Source organism: Nesoenas mayeri, assembly GCF_963082525.1.
Source record: "Nesoenas mayeri genome assembly, chromosome: 3".
Lineage (NCBI taxonomy): Eukaryota > Metazoa > Chordata > Aves > Columbiformes > Columbidae > Nesoenas > Nesoenas mayeri.
This window is the reverse complement of record NC_137544.1, coordinates 90,447,128-90,465,588: the sequence shown is the minus strand read 5'-3', so window position 1 is coordinate 90,465,588 and position 18,461 is coordinate 90,447,128. Positions and strand designations below refer to the sequence as shown.

Genomic DNA, 18,461 nt, shown 5'->3' with positions numbered 1-18,461 from the left:
CTTTGTTTCTGTTCAGTAAACGTCACCTGGATCTGTACACTAGAGAGGGGCATCTTGTTCTGACATCCTCTCATTGTGGCACTGATTATTAAAGATCTTGTGACAATCTTGGGGAGAAGAAAGGGAAGAGGGAGGGAGGTAAGGTTGTGAATAACTGTATGAAGCGAGTATAAATTGTAGTGGAAATCTGAATGGAAAATTCTAGGTTTTTAATGGCCACATGTTGTGAAGCTGCTGCTGCTTCCAAGAGGGAGAGTACTTAATTGATGGGCAAAATGCTATTGTATATGAAAGTCCATAAAGCAGTTTTGGGGCTTCTGTAATTACAGATTCTATAAAAGACAGCTAATAATGTCCAGCCTATCAATATTGCAGTGAAGAATGAATATGTATCATAACCAGATCTGGAAGCAGCCTCAGTTATCAAGGTTGCCTGTCACTTGAAACTAAAGGGTCTGTTTTTTGGGTGTTTCAACTTTCTAATCTTGGGCTCCAATTTTTCATAAGAGCTGTTTGTCTGTGGTTAAATTATAATATTTGTAAAAAAATTGCCAAAGCGTAGTGGCTACAGAAACGAGGCAACAGAAAAATGCCTCCCACCTTGCCCCATTTTAAACTATGAATACTGTCTACCTTAAAATGTACGTAAGACTCGATAGCAAGAGCACTTTCTTTTAAAGCTAAGCCTTTACAACAGTATGGAAATCTGCCTGATTTTTACAGTGTTACTTGCCTTTAGAAAATAACTACCTTTCCCATAGAGTTGAGAAATGCTTAGAGCTTCACAGCTAGCTTCCCCTGAGAGTCTGTCCACATGGAGAGCTGTCGATTTGGGCAGCATGACTTTCCATGTAATTCCTGAATCTGTTTTTTGGAAGTTTCTTTTAAACTGCTAAAGACCTCTTGTAGGCCCAGGAGGTGCTGGGTAGGAGCTTGCTTCATTTGAATACAGAAGAGAAAAAGCTGGACAGGAATGGTGGGGAGGGAAGAGTAGGTTTCAGACAACAAAAGTGTAGGAGGGATTTGCTGGAATTTGGGGGTGGTAGAGGAAGAAGGAAGAGGGAAACTGAAAGGGGAACAAAATTGGAACAGAGAATAGGATTTATTGAATAGAGATTGGAATATGGAGGTAGAGTTAGGGAATAGGTTGTGGGTACTGGAAATGGGACAAAGAAAGCATTGGAGACGGGGTGCAAAGAGATATGATGTGATGAAAGTTGAGTGAAAAAGGTTAATATTGTATAGTGCCTATAGCAGGCATAAAGAATGGACAGCAGGTGAGGAGAATGGATCTTTGCAAAGGGGGAGAAAGAGTTAGGACAGAGAATAACTTGGTGTTCTTCAGGGATACCAAACAAGTTGCCCTGTTGACAAGCCATGCTCTTCTTCACAGCCTAAAAGAGCATCTTAGGATCCCTGTATCTCCCCACTGCTCAACAGATATTAAACATGGCAGCAAACTAATAGCAACGTGCTACACCCTGTTCACAATGAGTCTGTATTACTTAAAACTCAAGTTGGAACACTTCCAGTGCTGCTGCTGACCCATGTATATGTCACTATGATACCATGTGACAGAGGTTTTCTTCCCAATAGGCACTGTTTGTTTGTTTTACCTAGGAAAGTGTACCTTAAAGATTTGTGCTTAAAAAGAAATTTTTTAGGGTTGCAATTCAGAAAATAGGAAATGCAAGAGTTAAGTTTGCCTGTGAAACCTTAATTTGTCTCCTTTCTGCATATGTATTATGTTGCAGTCTTTAATTATGTGATCACATGCTGTTTTTTCAGTGGTATGCGATCATATAATTAAAGAGTTTATTATAATACATACCGTATTGTAATAATATAAGGGAGCCAAAGTAAGGTTTCATTGGAAATCCTAATCCTTGCATTTCATGACCTCTGAGTAAATACCTTTGTCGCTTTAATACTCTTTTTAATGAGGCAGGTAGAGAGGCATCATAAAGTTCTACAGTCAAAGGCTCAAACTTTCTGAGTGTTAATCAAAAAGGTCATCTTCTAAACTTCTCAGTACTCAAATTTCAGAACTCTCTGTGCATCTTTCTCTTCTAAGGCATTAACTGGGATTGTGTTCAGAGTATCTGAATATTATGTGGTGTAGCTTTGGGTCTAAATATGCTTTTAGGACTGAAAATTTAGGCATCCAAGTTGGAAGATTTGATCACTTACTATAAAGAATATTTCTGAAGTAAGAGTGTGTGCTTTATCTAAAAAAATGATGGCCTTGTGGTTAAGACACTGGAGTATTAATCATAAAATTGGCAAAGTGAGGAACCAAGTCTGCAGACTTCCTGTGTTAGCAGTGAGTAAGTCACTCACACTGTCCTCATGACAAACCTTTTCTGCTGTTACACGTGGCCTTAGGCTACAGTTTAAAGTTCGGTTAGCTAACATATTCTACCACGTGTTAAGTTTAGGTCTAGCTCTGCCAGATAGCATATTAAAAGTATACAGTGCCTCGTCTACACTACAGTTGTATAATGTGGCAGTTTAAACAAGTTAGGTAACACATTCAGAAGCGTGTTTAACTCCTTGTCTGGACATGTCCTTCGTTACTCCATATTCCTGTTTCTTCATCTACAAAACGCAGATAAAAGCACTGAAAAAATTCTAGAACTAAATCAGTTCTTGTAAAATTTATTAAAATCCTGGAAGAAGCATCATCAGTTAAACAAATTGCATTACTCTCTAAGGCTTTTTTGCTTTTTGTTTAAATTTAATAATTTCTTGGTTGTTTTTTCTGTTACTCTTCTGTCATGTTCCCATCATGACAGGTGCCTGCACATGAACTAGGAGGAAACTTTAATGTAATAGCCAAAACTTTTTGCAGTTCTATAAAATGAGAACACAGAAACTGAGAGCCATTTTTGTGTTAATAACAAACATTGGTGGGGGCTGAGAATTAACCATAGTGGTAGTGATTTGTGAATCTGAAACACTAGAGATTTAGACTTTCTTTTTATTTTCTTTTTTTTTTTTTTCAGTAAAGACTTTATTTAATCCAGCTCCAGCCCTTGCTGACCTAGATCCACAGTTTTATACCTATTCTGACATCTTCTGCTGCAATGAAACTGAGGTAATGGTCATATGTCATGTTAAATAAGGAGTCTTAAGCAATAACATTTCAGAGTTTCTGTTCTCAGAAAAGCAGCATAGGGACAAGGAAAACTGAGGCATGCTCCTCTGGTGTAGGACTTTTGGAGGTGACAAGTTTAATCCCTGACCTAATGAGCAAAGAGGAGTATTCTAGAATACCTGTAGACTGCACTCAAAATTAAATGAATTGCAGCGGGAAAGTTGTGTCCAGCCTTTCTTACAAGTAGATGAGTGAAGCAAATCCATAAAAGGACACTTTAAAAATGTTATCAGTGAGCGGTGAATATTGAAATAGATCCTCATCCTTGTTCTGCGCTCCTCTGACAGGCTTAGCAGGAATGCACTAGCTGTAGTGCTCTGACAGTTTTAAACTCATTTGCCAGGAGGTGATGCACACATGCTGCACTTGATTGTAAATAGTGCCTTCATGTGCCTCTTCCTGTCACATCTGCTTTCAGTGAATTTGTTTCTCTGGCCTTTCAACTGTATGTTTTCCTTTTTTGTTGTTGTTTTTCTTTTCCTCCTTTCCCTCTTTTTTTCTAATTCAAGTGTTTTATTTCTCCCAGAGGAAATTCTTTTTGTCACAAGAGGCAAATAAAACTCATCTCATAAGGCCGTCATTTACATTTCATATTTTTTAGCATTAATGCATGCTGTGTTTCTGCCCCTCACCCTCTTGTTATACAAACAGGAATGTGGGAGAAGCAACCTAGTGGACAGAAACCATGCCCTGTTCATAGTTAAGGTTATCTCCAACAAACATGAGTTCTGCAATGAACATCATATCCTTGGGTTGAGAGGGGGAAAAGCTCAGAGAAAGGCATGGCCCTGCTTACTTATAGGAGTTTTTGATTACAATGCCTGTCAGAGTATGTTCTTAAAGACTCAACTGAAATTTCTGATAAATCCCATTACAAACCATATTGGAACTTCTCAGTTCATGAATCTTCTAGCACTTAAGCATCAGTCTAAGTAACTCAAATGGACGTCTGAATTTTATTCTGGGGTGTTTCAGGACATGTCTGCCAAATTCAGAGAGTCCATTCAGGTAGAGCATTCAGGAACTGGCCAAATAGCAAGGTGGGAGATGCCAGGATTCCTCAGGTCTCTAGAAGGCAGAGTTTCCAGAGGAACTGAAAGTTATATCATTTGCACTGTCATTTGTCCCACAGCCATCAGAACTGTTACATGTGATTAAGAGAATGCTAACGCAAAGTATTTAGTCTTGTTCTGAGGACCCTCAGGGCACCCATGCAGTGTTTTCTTCATGCTTTCAGAAAGCACTTAGGCCTGGACACTGCCCCTGGATTTGCTAAGCAGCACAGAGGTGCACATTTTGGGCCGAGAACAGCCATACTCTCCCAACAATTTAGTAGATGTCATTCGTTGTTTGATATTTTCATAATGTCACTAGTTTGTGTTTCATTTTTTTTTTTCCCCTGTGAAAACTTATCCCCCACATGTTAGAAACAAAACTTTGTTTTCCATTTCTTGTCTATTCCAGACTTTTCTCTCAATGCTCTTTGCAACACCCATTGAAGTTTACCCTTTGTTATACTTTATTGCTAGAGGACAGTCTTGAAAGAGACATTCTTTGAGAAGTTTGGCTTGCTGGAGCCAGGGTGTATTATTATTATTATTACCACCACATGGAGAAGAGAAAATTACTTCTATTTGGAGAACAAGAAATACAGGTGTATAATTGCAATAGATCCCTGCTCGCTCTTCTACCTTTCCTGCAGAGCTGGGGGTACAGTCTGCATTCTTTTCTGCTCTTTTCTTTTAAAAAGTAATTACCATTGGAAGATAGCTGGGATCACTATATGCAGAGCCAGATACAGAAATATGCTCTCTGCTGTTGAGGAGGCTCATCTCTTCTGAGTTTATGGAAAAGGCAGACCTATGGGAGTTCCTAACAGCCATATCACAAGAGCACAGTTCTGAGCATGGGACTGGACAGCATATTCTGAGAACAAAAATGGAACATAAATACCTTGGCTTTTAGCAACAACTTATTCATACTTTACAATGAAATCAATTACATTAGCACAACTGTAATAATCAATTGATTTCACCCTCTCTGTGTGTCTGATTTGTTATTGAATTGATTTTCAGGGCTGAACTATTGCCATTGTTCCTTTCTTTTTACTGAGAAAAGAGGAAAAATGAAGCATTTGTTTTTCTTATGTCACAAGTTTGAAAGTTGGTTTTTTAGTAATTGTTATATATTCATATGCCATCTGTTTTCTGTTTTCTTTCATGACTTTCTTTAATTTCAGATCCCTGTAATGTATGCACTTGAGAAGTTTGATGTAGAGACACATGTTTACATACCCAAATAAAGGTTACCAGTCACATCTCTGTATGGCACTTAAAAGCCATAAGTTAATTCCGCAGATCTTAAAGATAGTTATAATTTTTTAACTTTGTCCATTCAACCAATTACATCTGCATTTCCTTCGTCATCTTAAACTAGGAACTACTTAAAGACTTTGATGATCCAGAATATATGCTGGGAAGATATCTTTCTATACTTTTTTTTTTTTTAAATTTCCCTCAGTATCAACTGGCAGTCACAGTCAGAAAAGATCAATTGGATAAGATGGACCTTTGCTCTGAGCCACTGTGGCCATTCTTATTTTACGGATTTTAAAAACGATTATTCTCTGTGGACAAATTTATTGAACGTGCTGCTTAAAGCTGCCTTCCTGAGATGTTCTGTTCCAGTTCCATTGCCCCTTCTGCCCCAAATCCTATTTATGTTCCAGCTTTATCCCTTTTGGGTTCTTTTATTTTTTATTTGGGATGTTTAGGTACTACCAGAAAAAAGTAGTTCATTTCTACTTTATCTTTACCAAGTCTTTTAAATAGTTAATAAATCATCTGAGGTTTAAAGATGAACTCTGTAGAGCTATGCAGTTCAACTGCTTCTAAAACATTCTTTGTAACACAGATATGTACGCTAAGACAGGATTAAATTTGCGCCATATTTTTTATTGCTTTGTTTGGCTTTCTTAGTTGTTTAAATTTACCAGTTGTTTAAATTTACCACACCATTTTAACAAAATTTCCTTATCTTTCTTGTTCACCAAGAAATACTTTTAAATGATAAAATCCTGTGGTTTGTGGACATCATGCGAATGATACGTTTGTAACAGCAGATTATGTTAGCTGTAGAACACAAAGCTAGCCATTTAGCTTAAGACATCTCATACATGCACTATGTGTAGAGTTTCTGTCGTTAAAAATGAGAAAAAATGGGTAGTCCTTGTGATTAGCTGAATTATTACTGAGTCCAAAGCTTCTGTTACTTACTGCCATGAAGGTCAGGAGTTTTGATCTGTGATGCTTTTGTCACAGAATAAAAGTTTAAAAATGTCAGCTAAGGCTTCAGGCAGCCATGGTATGTCGGGTCGCAAACATGTGAATATCAAATACAACATCACGATTTATACTCCATCCTTCATTAAATGCCTTAGGATTTAATGAAATCACATGCAGTATCTGGTATAACAGCACAGCTTGTTCTTATGGATTTATGTGCTGGAGAGAAGCAAACAAAATTATACTATCAGTGAGTTATCTGCCATTAGTTTGTCTAGAAGGCTCTTCACAAGCTGTTCTTTTCACTCTTGCTTGTTACAATAATAAATTTTTTTTATGTCTGACATGACTTTCTTTTTATGTGGTTCATGAACAAAAAAACTCAGAACAAATCTTGCAAGGTTATCAGTTCTTTCTTTGCTTAGCATGGAGTTCAGTTTTATCTTTTCCCAGAAAGATCAAACTTGTTGAGACTGGTTTGTTAATTCCCAGATGTAGCACAGCCTAATCCCTGAGGTTTGTGCAGGAATGTGCTAGTTCTCCATTCCCTTAATTCTTCTAATGAAAAATAAATGTATCCAATGTCATCTTAGTGAAAACCAATGGTTGTTCTTTTCAGTCATCTATTATATAAACGTTGAAAAAGAGACAACCCTATACAAGATGAGCTCTTTGGAATACTTGCCATTTTTTTCCCACGTATTTGTGTGATTTCTTGCTGCGGCATGGCTCTGGGCACAACCACAACGTCAATGCAGTTCATGTGTTGTTTTTCTCCTTTAGTGTGTGCACGCAATTACCCAGCCCTACAGGTTAGGAACCAAAATAAATTGCACATCAGCGATTTTATTTTGGTCCTAAACGTTTTGAAGAACAGCTGCTTCTCTGTCCAAAGAATAATAAGGAGGCCTTGAAGAGAAGGAAAACTCCTAAATGCTTACAACAAATGATTTAGCTTGTCAGGCTATTTTTAATGCAAAACTGGGAACTGCTTTCTCCCTGATGTAAAGTGGGTATCAGACTTCTGATCTAAATAAGAAAGGCCTAGCAAAGATTTAATTAAATGCTAGCAGAATACTTTGGGGCTTCAGTGGTAGAAAGCAGTACAACTAAATATAAGTTAATAGCTGATTTTGTTTAAAAAAGCTGCAAGATGTATAAAAATAATACAGAAAATTAGATACTATCTTACTCTTTCCTTTCAAGTGTTATTGTCTATTACTAGAGGCTAGATCATTTTTGGAAGAAATTTTAATAATGGAAGTTCTTTTTAGTATGTCCAAAATCGAGAGACAGTATTGACTTTTACAAGATTCAAAGAATATCAGATTTATAAAACTATATCCGGACTCTTGGATTAGAGATCTTGAATTAAGATACTGCTTATTAATATAGAGAGATTAATACTAGCAATAGTCTTTCTTAAGAAAAAATAATTGATATATCTAGTAGTAAAAAAAAAAAAATAGGTCCCTTAGAATTAAAATATTTGAGAACACCTCTTGAATTCACTTTTTCTGTTCTAAGCAATGGAAAGCTACTATTACTTCATTACATAGAAGTTGCCAGAAGTTCACAGTATATTTTAATTCCAACTTTGTTCTAAACCTCATTTTATCAGTTGCTGGAAACTATGAAGTTTCCCATATTTAGTCTAAAATGAAAGATGTTACTTTTGGGAGGGGAGGGAATAGCTTCAAGCCAATTCATTTCAATCAGTTTTTAATTATTCTAGCACGATAAGTATTTCTGCCTGTGCATATGTAAAAATTGTATAATTTGAAACAACTGGAATTAGCTTGGCTTGTGGCCTGATCTTGCAATTACTGTGAATTGCTTATACACCAAATCTGCCTCACTACTTCATTGGGACTGTTCACACGTGTTAGAATTAATGAGATTGAGTTCTTCTGTCATTCTCAAAGAAATTTCCTAAGGTACAAGCCAAGTTTGTAGCCAACTGGCTTACTGTATTTAAATATTTAAAGTTAAAAATATTTTAAATGATCGTATGTAGTTTTAGATGGGTTAGCCTTAAAACTGGCACAGTTTCCCTATTATTATTTCTTATTTCTGTTCCAGCAGTACCTGGGAACATTTGCAACATTGTCATTGTGGTAGGTGCACAAAAAGCAGTCCAAATGATGGACTGCTCCCCAAGGTACCAAGTAGCAAGGGATAGGAGAAGAGGAAATGGCCTTAAGTTGCACCAGGAAAGGTTCAGATCAGATATTAGGAAAAAATTCTTCACAGAAACGGTTGTGAAGCATTGGAACAGGCTGTCCAGGGAAGCGGTGGAATCACCATCCATACAGGAATTTCAAAGGTTTGTAGACAAGGTTCTTAGGGACAAGATTTAGTGCTAGAGTTAGGTTGTGGTTGGGCTTGATGATCCTGAGGGTCTCTTCCAACTGGAATGATTCTATGGTTCTAGGAAAGAATTAACACTCCTGGTTATTTCACCAGTTTATATTTGCTGAGTTTCATAGAAGGTAGGAACAGAGCTCTGGAGGTCTCTAGTCCTACACCATGGCGAAACATGAACAGTTTAGGTCAGATTGCTCAGGGCTTTGTCCAGTCAAGTTTTGATTCTCCAAGGAGGAAGATTGCATGACCTCTGGGCACCTGTTCCACTGCTTCGTCACCTTTGTGGTGAAAAAGCTTGTCCTAATACTGGAATTTCCCATGTTCCAGCTTGTACCTGTTGTCTCTAGCCCTATACCTGTGTACCTTCAAGAAGAGTCTGGCTCCATCTTCTCTATACCCACCCATTAAATTGCTGTAGACAGCAATTAGATCTCCCTTACCCTTGTGTTCCCAAGGCTGAACAAACTTGCTTCTCCCAGCCTCTTCTGGTATGTCCTGGTCTCTGGCCCCTGACCATCATTATGGCCTTCCATTGCAGTATGCTGAAGGGTGTCCGTGTCTTACTTGTGCCAGAGATTCCAAAACTAGATACCACGCTGCAGATTTGGTCTTGCAAATGCCGAGCAGAGCATCCAGAACATCTCCCTGAAAGTGGCTGTGTAAGCCACAGGCTGCCCTAAATGCCACCCCAGCTAGGAACGCTTGGCCTAGGTCCATATCACTGTTTCATTCCCATTTTTAGCCAGTGTAAAGTAGTACTGCTGTTGAAAGCGGTGAATTGTTTTGGGTAAGCTTTTGGGGGTGGCGTGGGATTGGGGGTGGTATTAATTTGAACACAGATCTGCCTTGCAATCCCATTAGTTTCCTGGCCACACAAATGTCTGTGCTGGCACGAGGGAGTGGGCCATGTGGGCAGGAGTGGAAGGGGAAAAACAGGACCATTTTTCTTCTATAGCAGTACTGGTTTGTGTCAACTTACTGTGACGAGACCCCACAGCCTAAAGAGACATGGAGAATTAACTGAGATTAGTGAGGTTTATGGCCAAAAACCTTCATATCGGTTAAATTAAAAGCTTCAGTTAAATTTCCCTTCCACTTTTGTAAACAAAAATAAGAAAATTCTGTGCAGATTATTTATATAATATCCATCATAGGCTTGTTCTGACAGCAGTTTTGTGGAATGTCGTCTTACTTTAATAGGTCTATTTAACTGAGGACTTTCATGAGACTAGCTGCAGAAAAATAAAATTCTTAATTTGTTGCTCTTTTGTACAGTACTATGGCAAATGTCCACATTGGGCTTTTAGTATTGTTATTTAATTTTTCTTTACATAACCATTAGTTATTTCCTTCAATTGTACCATAGTTTGTTTTTTAAATAAGATTCTACTGAAGGGAGGAACTTAAAAACTCACCACAGTATTTAACATCAGTTGACATTTACCGCAATCTCTAATTATTGGCACAGAATCTGTCTGGCTTCTGCTGCTTTTATGGTTCTTCCAGCTTGTTCCAGTGTTTTTTAGTTTTACCATCCTGCTGTAGATGAGTTAGATGATAGTGGTTTCAAGCAGTCGAAGATCTACTTTTATACAGACTCTGCTCAAAATAATTGTGTTTATTGGTATAAGCAGTATAAAGATGAAAAGAAAGATTTCTGCAAAACCTTTCACATATCAGTCCCAGAACAATTCTTTCCCTACCCAAGCAAAAAATCCTGTTGACTTAGGACACAGCAATCACGAAGAGGGATACAACATTAATGCTAAGCATACTTCACGTGTATTTTGTTAGGAAGAATAATATATTTAAGTACTCCACTTACCTTGCTCATGAGCTTACCGAAGTGTAAGTACCAGATAGAGAAACTCAAATTACACTTACTGTTACTCTACCAACACCAAATCTACTTTCATCCTTTGCAACATGGGTAGAAAGTTTGGAATTATTGCCCGTCATCAAGTACACTGGAAATTCAGTTTGCCAGTTCCATTCAAGGATTTGTTTTAATCTGTGTTTATTCTTGTAACATGATGTGCTAGGTGTTCTGCATACAGGAATGCATAGTTCCTGCTCCAGAGATCTGAAAATTCATGAAGAGACACAGACTATTTAGACACTCAAATATTAGCCTGAAGTATTTATATATTTTAATACTACTTATTATCATCTATCCTTAGTTACTGCAAAACTGTTTTTGGTGTATTGGCTCATTGAAAACCTTGCAAGAAGATATACATTCAAAAGGTCTTGTGAAATACTTTTTGAAATAATTTTCTTATTTGAAAATACTTTTACAACCTTGTAAAAAATGCAATAGGTTTAATTTGCTTAAAAACCAGGGCAGTGCTGCAAGAGAAGTTTGAGCAGCGTGGTGACATGCCACAGAGAAAACTGGATAGGCTGAGTTGCCTTCTTATAACTTAAAGCTTACTATATTCTTGCCTGGGATCAGTGTGTCTAAAAAAGGAGTTTTAAATGGTGTGCATGTGTTCCCCCCCCTTGCCCCAGCAGCACACAGGTTTGCCCACCAAGGTCTGCCTCACCAGATTCTGCCTTGTAGCGGTCAGATCAGCAACCCTTGGAAGTATTTGTGCATTTATCTAAGTAGGGACAGCAGAACTTGGTCCCATAAGTTTGACAGTTAAAGCCAGTAAGTACCCTGCTAATGCTGCTGTAAGCTCTGGGGCGTGTGTTGGCACAGCCTGTCTCTGCAGAGCCCAAGGGTGGCTTCTCCCTCCCGGGCCAGGCTGGAGCGCAGGAAATGTCGGTGGCAGCAGCACTGGGCGCTGACTCACAGCTGGGGTGGTTTGCTGGGGGGTGGCTGTAGGAGATCCTGTCCCCAGCTGTCTGCCCTCCCTCTCTTTGCGGCGGACATGGCCTCTGCTTCGTGCCACGGTTGTTTAATCGCTAGAGTTTCCAATCCCTTGTATCAAGAAGCCTATGTGCTGAATTCAAGTTTGGGTGATGCAGAGGAAGGTAGTTTGAAATGCTTCAGCAGCTGTTTCCCGAGGAGCTGAGCTACCCCTGCAGCAGAGGTCAGGAAGTGTAGCTGGTGAATAGATTCCAAAGTTTTCCACTGAAAATAAGCCCTAAGAGTGTGGAAGCTCTGCCCAGTTACTAGGTGGTTATCTGAAAATCCTTCAGACTGCATTTTTCAGGATCCAGCAGCAGCCTTGTAGTGCAACATAAAATAGGACTTCCCTCTTCCCAGGCAAGCAGGACAAGATTTAGTAAAGACAACAAAATATAATATGCCTGTTTCCTCACAACTGAAGGCATACTCTATTATTCAGGAGTACTACCTGCTAGACTGTTTCAGAGAAAACAAACGTATTTTCTCTTCCCTTTTTTCCTGTTTCATTCTCACTCTCTTCCCTGCCAGAAGAAAAAGTACATGACATTTGACAGTGCTATATCACCAAGAAAATATATGAAGTGGCAAAAAGGATGCTTGATTCTGGACACTTCATTGCAGAGTTTTGGGAAATTTTGCTCTTAGCTGGGTGGAACTGGAAGAGATTAATTTTAAGAGCCAACTGGGAAAAGTTGACTTAAGGTCACCATGTCTTAGAAGAGTTTATCTGTGTTTGTACAGAGCCAACACAGAAGAGTCTTAGTCTTGACACAGGCCTATGGACATATATAATAATCTTGTGATCAGCTTTTGCCCAAAGAGGGCTTCAGATAACTTTTAGGTATTCTTATCCAAAAATATATATTCAACAGAGTGGTCAAAGTTGAGCAATTATTATTTTTTTTCTTTGAAGAGATTTTCCCTCCAGCTGAAGCCGAGAATTTTAAAAAGAATTTTTAAAGTTTCTGATTTGGTGATAAATAACCCCCAACAATAATGACCAAGTTGCCATGTAGCATTTTTCACATTAGACCACAAAATGTTTTTGCCAAGGCTGTGTCATTGTGTCCACTTCACAGATGAAGAAACCGAGGCACGTGGGAGAAATGTGATTTTACTAGGGGTTGCGTGCCAGGCAAGTTGTAGAAGCTGGAACGGAACACTTGCCTCCTGTGTCTCTGCCCAGGCTGCTCTCCATTAGTCTACTGTGCCTGAAGTACATGCTGGTTTCAAACGAGAAGCAAGACATAGCTGAATATCAGCGTAGGAAGTGGTTTCGTGATCATCCTATAATACACATTTTTAAAAGACGTTAAATACTGTTTTCAAATGCAACTGTTGTCCAAAAACGAATGCTGTCAGATTATGATTTTCATTTGCGTGGGTTATTTTCCAGGCAGAAATTCTAACGGGCATCCCAGTTGGCAATCTTGAAGATGCTGAAAAGGTGGGACGCATGCTGTTACAAAGAGGGTGTAAGCTCGTAATTGTTACTCTTGGAGCAGAAGGCTGCATGATGATATCAGTAGAAGAACCCATTCCAAAGCACGTTCCTGCTGGGAAGGTCAGGGCTGTGGACACTACGGTACGTTTTTGTGGTTTAACTGTCTTGCTTTGGAAAAGGCTGCTTGAGCACTAAGGGAAAGCAATGAGTAATCAGCCAAATCTTTGGGCACTAGCACAAAGGCTGATTTATGACGTGAAATTGATATCTTGCTTCCAGCCTCTCATATATTAAATGTCAGTTCACTTGAGTTTTATAGTCTGTATTGTAGATGTGCTAGAATTATTATACATACTGATAGTATCTTCGTGTTCCTGCTTTACTGAAATGAGTACCTGTCTCTGACTGCAAAGTGTGATGCCAGTGGCCTGAGCTGTGGTCCTGTTTATTCCCTTTTGCCCAGTCATATAGTTCACGTTGTCCAGAATTCGAATGCTGTGGGAGAAAGAAGATAGTGCTGCCCTCACAGTCTGAAACAGAATGTTTCACTCTTCTGACACAAGCATGAATTGCTTACCAAGTCAAGCATAAGGTGCATCAAAGAAAATTTTTACAGGATATAGTGGAAAAAAAACCCCAAATGTTCTTGCAGCTTCGTGACACCTATTTTGTGATGATAGGTAAAGGATACTTGGTCAAAGGCATTTTAGTCTTTGACATAAAGGTATTTTTTTACTTCCTACTCAGAATTAAATGCAGAAAGCATACTCTAACATATCACTAAATACAATACCCGAGCAAAAAATAAAAACAGGACAGGCAATAGTTAAGATTACATTGCTATGAAAACCTTACTGCATTGCACATATGGGGCTATTTTGTGTTCCTAGTATTATCTGACATAAATCCAAAATAATTCCAGTGGAGTTATTGAGAGCAGAGCAGGTCACGTTGTATGTACTAACTATACATTTAAATGCCTGTTATAATAACGTCATATTACATATGTTCTGTTACAATGGTTCATTAAAATCCTGGAGATTTTACCATCTGGTGCATTCCATATCTGAATTGCATTAATAATAACTAGTTCTTGTAGCATGTTTTTTATCCATGGACCTCATACCGCTTCACAAAGAAGGAAAGCAACTGCTTAAAAGATGAGGGAACAAAGGCATAGAGGACTGAAATTAGCTAGCTCAGTGGCTTGCAGTGGCAGGGCTAGAAGTAAAGTCACTTCTTCTAAAGCAGAAGACAACTCACAGATTTGGACTGTGGTGTGCTGATAGTGTGAAAGGCTTCTCTCACTATTGAATTTAATCCTTTTCAATTTAACTCTGAAACAGAGATGCTTTAGCTTTGTTTTCCTCTTTTACCCCTTTGTCATTTAGAAGTTTGACCTCGAGTTAGTGCTGATTTTGGAATGTCTGAAAGATCTGGTTAAGGGAGGCATCACAGTACTTGGCAGGGGACTACAGACACCTGACTGCCTCTACCTGCTTTTAGCCTGGAATTAGAAGTGCCAAGAGAGAGCTCCTAGGCACAGGCAGAGCTCCCAAAGCTGCTCAGGAGCAGGATTTACTAGCTTGGGAGCAATACCTCGTGAACCCAGCAGTACAGCTTCTTGCTCTGAGTTGGCAAATCCACTATTGCTATCAAAGCTTATTGTTATAGTTTTTCTCTACATCACACAGAAGTGATGAAGAAGAAACATGTGTGATCTGCATCTTCAAAAGAAGCAGAAAATTGCTGCCAGATCAGCTATTGTTTGATATCTTAAGATATTTGCTGCTCTTGGAATAAAACAGCAATACTGAAACCACACACTGTGGCTGAAAAGTGCTTTTTATCTTGCCTTGCAGTTCAGAGTTTCATGACTGAACTAATTTAACGCTCCTATTTTTCTATTAAATAAAAGCAATGTCTTTGAGCATATTGAATCCTTGCCCTGCCTCCTTGTGGCCAACAGGTTATTGGCTTTCACATAGCAGAGGATTTTCACAGTTAATTTTGTTAATCTACTTAAATACCAGTGGGTTGTTTTCAGTAAAACAGCTGTACTTGGTTTACTCTTGCAGACTGAATGAAAAAAGATGTGTTGGCCTTCCATTATAAAAGTCTTACAGTGCTTAGACTGATTATCACTTTGCCTGAAAGCAAATGGTTTTAAAGCAACCCTTCCAAACACTAAGCAAAATAATGTCATCCTCAACTAACCCGGATAGCTCTATTACTAAAATAAATACAAAATGTTCTAGTAGGACATGTTATTCTCTTCAGAGGCATTTCCGCAGCAGATCATTCCCCAGGGAAATAAGCTCAAGCTGTAAGGTGGCTTAGCAAGTGGTCACCTTTCCACAGAGTATTCAGAGCTGTTCAGGTCCACGCTCTTAGCATGCCATTTAATATTAAACAAAGATTGATACCTTAAACTGCCCAGACTTCAGCATCTTGAGGAACCAGGCAGTGATTTTTCAAGCTGCCATAAGCCAATCACATCTGGTTATGTACCTGTATCCATATTGAAATTGTTTGGCCCTGCAAAAGATAAAGTTATTGCCAAAGAGTTAAATGACATGTATAACCCACCATAGATTTGCAAAAGGTTAAAGAGACCTTTTCAAAACAGTCTGTATTAAACCAGAGTTTGTCGTTTAAGAGATAAACAAATAAGACAGAAGATGAGCTTCAAAGGCCTCTTCCTCTGTGGAAATTTTCCCATAGCTGCTGCTATGGCCCATGGCCCTCTCTGCAGCAGCGCAGCTTCAGTACGGCCTCCTGGTCACCTCTGCTGTCCACAGCAATTCTGAACATTTCTGATGAAAAAAACACTTGGGTAGCTACAGCCACAAAGATTAAGAATTTGAGCTCCTTGTCCCAGGTAGTGTGTTCCCCATTCTGCATAGGTTCACCAGAGAGACTGATGGCTGATAGACAGTAGATCCTGGCTCTTCATCGTAGCCCTTGAGACAGTTAATTTAGGAGTTTATTGGCAGAACACTGGGAAAAGTTGGCTCCATCTCCTGCTTTGTGGTGGAACATGAATCTTCAAGATTGAAAATCTGGCATTTTTCAGCCACACTAAATCAGTACTATAAAGGGAAAAAAAGGCTTGTTGATTATTTTTTTTTTGCACTAATTATCTTAATGCGGGCTTCACTAATGTATGCAATGCTTCCCATGACTCTTAGCAGAGCTCTCCATACACAGTCCAAAACATGTAGAGCACGAATAGTCATTTAGAAAGAAGTTTTGCAAGACATGGTATTGTAAAGCTGAAACATCTGTTTCTCCTGTTATAGCTAGATAGTGCAGCAAGCTTTTATTAAGAAAGTAAACTTTCCCTTCATTATACCAGTTTCTGCTAGCTATTTTCTATATGCAAATTTTAAATAAGAATAAAAATAAGCAAATTATTGAAAAGCCATCCTCAAATTTTCTGTATGAAATACAGAAATATCTGATTAAGCCCACTAGCCCTATCAGTTTGTATTTGAAGCAGATGACGTACATAAGAGACATTTGACACACAAAGAAGTACTAATATGTAGATAATGTAAGAAAGGTATACATTATAATCTATTTTCATTACTTTAAATAGTTGCTTTTAAATCTACTTGACTACATGAAGTTAAATATATGCATTTACTTTATTATTAGAAGAAGCTATTTCCACTTTAGATGAAACTAGTACATGAAGCTGCATTAAAATAGCTGTGAAGGATAATTATATAATTCCATTTATATGACACTTCTTCAGTTGGTAGCAGAAGGTTTCACAAACCATTCACAAATTTGATGATAAGCATTTCGTAGAAAACAATAATATCATATACACTCGTTTTGCAGTTGCGTGTGTGTGTGTGAAGCAGTTTGCCTGCCGCTGAAGCAGAAGCACAGCTGAGGTGGAACACAGCAGCTGCTTGTCAACACAGCTGTGGGACATGACCGAACACCGTCAGGTCAAAATTGTGCTTGAGGTGAAGTGGATGATCTGTGTGATGAACCACATGATGATCCTGGATGGCGGCATCTGCTGCTGTAGCCCTGAGCACGCCAGCCTGGCAGAGGCACACGCAGGCTGATGACAGGGAAGGCCACACCACCAGCCATATTGGAGAGATAAGCTCTGCTCTTCTTGCCCCTTCACCCCTGCTCTCCCCCTCTGCTTCTGACAATCACGCAAAGTGTAATTTACAGCACTATTTACATCTATTTACATTTACTAATTATATTCCATTGAAACTGCCAAGGAAAATTTGTCAGAAGAATGTAATTACTCAAAGCTGGAATTTGGCCAGCACTGAGATTAGTTCCCATCCATCTTGCACAAAAGCATGATGGGATCTTACAGTGGCTTCAAGTGGCAGCTGGGGACCAAGGGGAGCCCCTGAGATGCTGTCAGAGCCCTGCCTAGGCCTTGGGATTTGCAGGTGGGCTTTGCAGAGGCAGTCGGACTGTCTGGAGCTCAGGTTACAGGGGCTCTGGGCCTTAGAGGATTGTCCATGCCAGGCAGCCTCTGGTGGTGGGGCAATCCGGTGCTCAGTGGCTATGGCAGGCTGGAACGTGGCCACTGACTCGGCCTGCACCCTGGGGCTTGGGGCTTGGCCTTTTACTCTGATTGCTTCTGGCAGCTGAAGGTGGGGTGTCCTGTCCAGGATCCATGCTTCAAATTGGAGGGTGGGCACAGGCAGAATCTCTCCTGTGCAGGGGCATTAGTGGAAAATGGGGTGCTCTCTGACTAAGCCAGCCAGAGCTGCCCTGCTGCCAGCCCCTGTATTTCCAGGTTGCAGCACGGAGATCACTTTAGGAAGGGAAGTAATGTAGGGTTAGTTTTTGTAACCTCTGGTTTGCTCCAGATCCCAGTTTGGATCAAGATGCTGAATAACACCCACCACATGCTTGCGGAAGTCAGGCTGAATTTCTGATTTCCATCCCACCTGGTCTTTGAAACATATAGAACAGTTGCTCTGCTTAAGGTCTCTTCATCAGGTTCTTCTTGACCACTAGGTTGATACATGCCACTGTGTGCACAAAAGCCCTGCATCAGCACACTCACCATCGGGACATCAGGTGTCTAAATGTCTGTCTTAGGCATGGATGTGTTCTCTGTAGAGGCATGTGGAGGCATTTGGGCACGCAATATTTAAATGAAAATTTGGAATCACTTTTCAAAGTGGTGGCCTTAGTAAACACAGGAAAGCCATGGCCTCCCTTTTAAATCTCGTGGAAAAGCCAGAATGTTCAACTTCACAGTGTTTCTAAGCACAAGCTAAAAAAATCCCCTATAATTTCTTACATTGGCAGCAGTCTACCTGTCTGGCTGTGCTTTTTGGGTACAGAGAGTGCACA

At 39.4% G+C, this 18,461-nt stretch overlaps 1 protein-coding gene across 1 annotated transcript in view; it reads left to right on the top strand.

Moving 5' to 3' along the window:
- The window catches only part of RBKS (ribokinase), a gene marked incomplete at both ends in the record, with an annotated part of 68,919 nt that overhangs the window by 35,562 nt on the left and 14,896 nt on the right, over window positions 1–18,461 (top strand). Inside the window, 2 exons of the mRNA XM_080342906.1 lie at window positions 3,006–3,097; window positions 13,062–13,250. Coding sequence (XP_080199032.1) covers window positions 3,006–3,097; window positions 13,062–13,250 — 281 coding nt within the window. The remainder of the gene's footprint in view (window positions 1–3,005; window positions 3,098–13,061; window positions 13,251–18,461) is intronic.